General features: G+C 39.0%; 1 protein-coding gene across 1 annotated transcript; it reads left to right on the forward strand.

The window, feature by feature from the left end:
• The first annotated feature begins 4187 nt into the window (after positions 1-4187).
• LOC112818229 (olfactory receptor 6C4) lies at positions 4188-5126 on the forward strand. Its single transcript, XM_025865415.2, has one exon. It carries the CDS (start codon positions 4200-4202, stop codon positions 5124-5126), a length of 927 nt encoding a protein of 308 aa, XP_025721200.1. The 5' UTR covers positions 4188-4199.
• Positions 5127-6613: the final 1487 nt, after the last annotated feature.

The raw sequence follows: 6613 nt of genomic DNA on the forward strand, positions 1-6613 counted from the left end.
CACTATTGCATTTAGCAAAGAATTGAGAACCTACAGGTGGGATATTCCAGAGGGCCCAGTTTGGCTCCATAATTAGCATTTTCCTTTACTAATGAGGCCTCTATGGCCATGCTAGGTTTCTGGAGTGCTGTCTCAATGACCAAAGGCACAATGGGCAACTGGTTCAGAGAATCACAAGCTCAGGACCTGTGAAAGCATTTATCTCAAGAAGAGCCCACTATACAACCAACAGTTGTCATCCTAATGGTGTGTTGATTCAGCCAAGGAAAATAGTTTCTTGCACTAGAAGACCATGAACAATTTAAGGTTCACTGTGGTGGATCCGGAAACTCTAGAAGGAATGCAAAGAGGTTCTTGAAGCCTCTACAGTGAAGGAGCTTCTGGGGGGACACCAATGGGAATGTCTATTTTATTGCAATTTAGACAGATTCTACAGTCTTTTGTCATTCGATAGCCGATTCAAAGTGAGCCAATTTGTGAATAACAGCATAATGAATTTAAATAAAATTTGTAAATGAGGAAGATATCACCCCTAAAACCCAAATAAACACAGTAAATCTTGAGTCTACCTTAAAGTAGTAAGTGATGATGTCAGTAAAGAGTTGGTTCCTTGCTGGATCAGATATGGATCATCCCTGGACTGACAAGTAATGTCCAGAGATTTTACTGAAATAGCAGTAACTTGAATTTTGCAGGATGCAGTGGCCTACCCCTGACTGGAAAGTCTGAATTACCTTGCAGGAGGATGCTATCGATATAATGTCATACCTGTGTTCTTGAAATAAGTTGAACGTGATTAAGATCTATAAAGGTATGGGCATTGGCAAGTCTCCCCAAATATCCATGGAGAGGTGAGTGAAAATGTATCATTCCTTCAAAGGTAAAGAACTGTTCATAGAGTAGAACATGTCAGCCAAATCTATAACAGCAAAATATTTTCCAGTTGCTGATTCCTATTAATTTCAGTAAAATTATGTATGCAGTTCTTAATGGAGGCTATGATGACATTAAGTTTATGGTAATTTACTGTGAAGTAAATTCATTTAATTCAGGTTTAAGAATTGGCCAAACTGGGTTATTAAAGGGAGAGATAACAGGAAGAATGAGTAGGCCAGGCACACCAATCCCCAGGGATCTCGTTCCATTGCTTTCAACTTGACAAACATCAAGTCTGCAGCAGATTCTCTCGTGGAACCTGTTATCATGGTCTCTCTGGACCTTTTCTCCTCAGCCATATGTTCACAACTTGTTCTCAAAGTTGTCAACAATTGAGATTCATGTGAAGCGTTTAAACTTAAGTCCACAGGGCATGTTTAGCTTCTTTGGGAAATTGATCCCCATGTGCCTGTTCTAAAAAGAGCAGATAAAACCTGTGTCACTCTGCCTAACATAGAAACTGCAGAGAAGCCCAAACCGTGCCTTCTGACTTCAAAATAATCTCCCCTAGAACAAAAATATTAAGGAATTTTCCATCTATCAAAGTCCACTTTTCTAATTCAGTCATTGCTGGGATGAGGGTTATTTGTTTATTTGCTTTTCATTTTCATTTTATATGTGAAGGACTGTGTCTCTCAGGAACTATGTTTGGATTCTGGTTTGGATTCATAGAATGGAGGTAATACACTTCCTAGGTAGGCCACACACACTTGGGTAGTTTCATTAAGAAAAGAGTACAATGTTTACATGTGGAATCTAAAAAACAAAACCAACAAAACAAAACAGAAACAGACTCATAGATGCAAGAATGAACTGATGGTTACCAGAGTGGGGAGAAGCTGTGGGGAGGAAAGCAAAATAGGTGAAGGGGATTAAAAGGTACAAACTTCCAGTTATAAAATAAGTAAGTCACAGGGATATAATGTACAGCATAAGTGATAATCAGTAATGTTCTAATAATTTTCAGGGTGGCAGATAGTAACTAGACCTATTGTGGTAACCATATCATAATGCATAAAAGAACCAAATCACTATGCTGCACACCAGAAACTAATGTAACATTGTATGTCAATTATAATTCAATTTCTTAAAATAAATAAATGCAGTCACCTATGGCTAGTGACTCCTGCAACAAAAAGAGAGAGAGAAGGGTAGAATATTGATGGGAAACCAATAGAGAGCATGTTAAATTTGGTATCACTCAGAGACTCGCATGGCACATCTCACCTTTGATTTACCTCTTAGGAACAAGCAAACATCCCACTGCAGTCATTCAGATTGTCAAGAATGTGAGCACTGCATGTTTTTAAAGTCACTGATATTATTCGATAAATGTGGGTCATAAAGTCAATCAATTATGAAAATTGGGATGAAAATGCAGTACTTGCCAAAGATCACAGGTTAGTACAAACACAGATGGGAGGGCCAAAGGCAAATCCAGATCAAAGTTTAATATCACCAAGTGCCTCCAACATCTGTATGGAATAATGGGGAGACCGATAAGAACGATTCTTTTTTTAAAATATTTTATTTATTTATTTGAGAGAGCATGAGTGGGGTGAAGGGCAGAGGGAGAAGTAGACTCCCCGCTGAGCAGGGAGCCCAGGACATTGGGATCATGACCTGAGCCAAAGGCAGACGCGCAACCAACTGAGCCACCCAGGAACCCCAACAGAACGATTCTTAAAATATGATTTTTTTCTAACCCATATGCATGTGAATTAGAGGGACCTTTTCTATTGTCTTTGGCTCTGAATCAGAAAAATCCAAAACTGCACACAGAAACCACCCCCAAAGTTTCCTTCCTTGGGGATTACCAATTATCAAAAGGATGCTTCTTGTCAGAAATATGAATGTCCCTCTTCCTGGTTTCAATATGCCAAGAATAGAGAACAGGGAACTTTCAGGCATGATAAACTGTCATCCTGAGTTTGCCACTGAGGACTCATTAAGACTTTGAGAAAAATCCACTCTGAGTTGCGCCTGTGGATATTTCAAAATCTCTTATCTCAAAGATATATCCCAAATCTACCTACAAGACTTCAACCATGGGAGGGGGTTGGGGGGATGGGTTAGCCTGCTGATGGGTACTAAAGAGGGCACGTTCTGTGTGGAGCACTGGGTGTTATGCACAAACAATGAATCATGGAACACTACATCAAAAACTAATGATGTAATGTATGGTGATTAACATAACAATAAAAAATTTTAAAGAAAAAAAAGAAGAAGATAGCAGGAGGGGAAGAATGAAGGGGGGAAATCGGAGGGGGAGACAAACCATGAGAGACAATGGACTCTGAAAAACAAACTGAGGGTTCTAGAGGGGAAGGGGGTGGGGGGATGGGCTAGCCTGGTGATGGGTATTAAAGAGGGCACGTTCTGCATGGAGCACTGGGTGTTATGCACAAACAATGAATCATGGAACACTACATCAAAAACTAATGATGTAATGTATGGTGATTAACATAACAATAAAAAATTTAAAGAAAAAAAAGACTTCAACCATGGCAGAGAAACATAAGAAAATGCTAATTAATATGATTTATAGATACCAGTGCCTTGTTAATGTAGTCAAAAATTCTCACAATATAATATTAGAGAGTACTGAACCAAAGATCTTAAGGCCTATTACAAATTTATGCTTCCAAAGAAAGAGGGGTGCAGAAAAAATCATTTATGCATCAAAACCTTCAACCATATCCATGTGAGGAATTCCCGATTGGTTGCTGAAACAAGGAAGTCAGAGGTTTGGACAATAATGGAGATGAGGATGTATGGCAGACAGCCAGTGAAACGTCAAATAGCACAGGGAAGAGGGAAGAGCACAAGGAAGGAAAAGGGAAGCACAGAAAAGAGAATCTGATAGAAATAGTTCTACCAAGAGCACAGAAGTGTGAGAAATTAATAGAGTCAGAGGAAAGTGACTTAAATGTGGAGATTTCATAAACATTTTGGGATTAAAGGATAGGTTCAAAATGTTATTCTTCTGAAAAAAATGAGTAATTATTCTGTAATAGAGTCTGGTAAGTGTCCAGGAATATGTCAACTTGGGGAATTAAAAAGACTTTAGAAATAAGGTCATTCACATAGAAGATATTGGGCTTCCATGGAGCCAAGTCCAGGGCAGTGCAATGCTGGTTTAGGTCAACTGAATAAAAGTAATATATGACATGGCTCATTAGGATCAGCTTTGTCTCTCCTACCCTGAGAAACCTGAGTTTTCATCACGCATCTCTTTCCTTTAGATCTCCTAAAGGTCAGCAATGAAAAACAGGACGTTTTCTGAGTTTATTCTGTTGGGCTTCACAAATCAACCTGAGGTCCAGGTTGTGATATGCATCTTTCTGTTCCTCATCTACGTGATAAGTGTCCTAGGAAATCTGACTATCATCATTCTCACTCTAGTAGACCCTCACCTCCAGACTCCCATGTATTTCTTCCTCCGGAATTTCTCCTTCTTAGAAATTTCCTTCACGTCCATTTTTATTCCCAGATTTCTGACCAGCGTGACAACGGGAAATAAAGTCATCAGTTTTGCTGGATGCTTCATTCAATATTTTTTGGCTATACTTCTTGGGGCAACAGAGTTTCACCTCTTGGCTGCCATGTCCTATGACCGCTATGTTGCCATCTGCAAACCCCTGCATTACCTGACCATCATGAGCAACAGGGTCTGCATACAACTCGTGTTCTGCTCCTGGCTGGGGGGATTCCTAGCTATCTTACCCCCAATCATCCTGATGAGCCAGGTGGATTTCTGTGCTTCCAATGCTGTGAATCACTATTTCTGTGACTATGGGCCCCTTCTGGAGCTGGCCTGCTCAGACACAAGCCTCCTAGAAGTGATGGTCCTCTTCCTGGCAGTTGTGACTCTGGTGGTTACGCTGGTGCTGGTGACATTTTCTTATACATACATTATCAGGACCATTTTGAGGATCCCTTCTGCCCAGCAAAGGACAAAGGCTTTTTCCACCTGTTCCTCCCACATGATTGTTATCTCCCTCTCTTATGGCAGCTGCATGTTTATGTACATCAATCCCTCTGCAAAAGAAGAAGGTGCCTTCAACAAAGGAATGGCTGTGCTCATTACCTCAGTTACTCCCTTGTTAAACCCCTTCATTTACACTCTAAGAAATCAGCAAGTGAAGAAAGCATTCAAGGACACCATCAAAAAGATTGTGAAGCTTTAGAAGACAATACATTTCCATGAAAAATATATTTCACTTACTAAATGTGAGTTGAGTATCTACTAAGTTTCAAATGCTGAACTGGCCCTTGAGGATGAATATATGAATGACATATGTCCTAAGTTCAAGGAATCTGCAGCCTAGTAAGACAGAAAGGTGTTAAGTTGTAAATTCATGTAGTAAGTTGACAAAAAATAAAAGAACATGGTAAGTGCTATTAGAGAAGAAAAATGAGAATCCACAAAAAGAACAGTTAAAGGGAGTTAACTGTTTTCCAGAAATGATTTGAAATTTTAGAAGCAAAATATATTGCTTATTTAGAAGAGTGGAAAGATTAGAATTTAGAGGGAGAAACAGAAGCCACCACGAAGGTATTATTTAATTACAAACTACAGAGTCAGTGGACATTGTTTTAAGAGAAGTTTTAAGAAAGGAAGTTATATTAGTTATATTATCAGCATTATTTCAAAGGAAATCTGGCATTGGTATTGTTCTTCTTCATGGAGCCCTGGAGACTATGTTTTGGACAAAGTGTCAATAAATTGATTCTCCTCCCCTTTGTCATTCATCTTTCAACTGTAGCCATTACAACTTACATCCTTCCCTAAAGGAAAAAAAGAAAAGAAAACTATATACATTTGATCCACTTTTCTCCAAATGAGGTGAAAACCCCCAAGATTTTGTCAACTTACATTTTCTAGAAGTTGTGGTTAGAAGAGGCTTCTAAAGCCAAGGTTAAAAGCCTCCCGCTTCTAGACAGGATCTATTGTTGCTTTTCTTTTTTTTTTAAGATTTTATTTATTTATTTGAGAGAGAGAATGAGAGATAGAGAGAGAGCATGAGAGGGGGGAGGGTCAGAGGGAGAAGCAGACTCCCTTGCTAAGCAGGGAGCCCAATGCGGGACTCGATCCCGGGACTCCAGGATCATGACCTGAGCCAAAGGCAGTCGCTTAACCAACTGAGCCACCCAGGCGCCCTGTTGCTTTTCTTAGCTGACATCTTTTTAAGTTAATGGCTGAGATCTCCCACTCTCTCTCTTTGATAGTTTCCGGTGATTTTTTTTTCTTTTGTAATTTTATTTTCATCTGTTTGTTTACTTTTGTTAGATATTAGAAAGGACAAATTCTGAAATATGACTACATTCTTTTAACTTTTCCCCATGTTTTTGTTTTTAACATAAGCCATGGATGCCTATTTCATAAACAGAAAATGAATATAAAGTATTAATATGGATTTATATTTAGAATGTTCCAAATTATGAGTCTTAGCAACCAAATGGGAATAGACTACCCTACCAAGAACTCTACAATGGATTCAAGGTAACAACAACTTGAATATGAACTGGTGGTGGTAGGGACTCAACTTCAAAGGAACTGAAAACATTTTTTGGAAAGCTGAGCACTTGCACATAGCTTAGTAATATCTTAATGCACTACAGATTGTTCATTACCATTTGAGGTACAAGTGGAATATCATCTGGTGTGTTCACG

Source organism: Callorhinus ursinus, unplaced genomic scaffold (genome assembly GCF_003265705.2).
Source record: "Callorhinus ursinus isolate GAN/ISIS: 27379988/994484 unplaced genomic scaffold, GSC_fseal_2.0 scaffold242, whole genome shotgun sequence".
Classification (NCBI taxonomy): domain Eukaryota; kingdom Metazoa; phylum Chordata; class Mammalia; order Carnivora; family Otariidae; genus Callorhinus; species Callorhinus ursinus.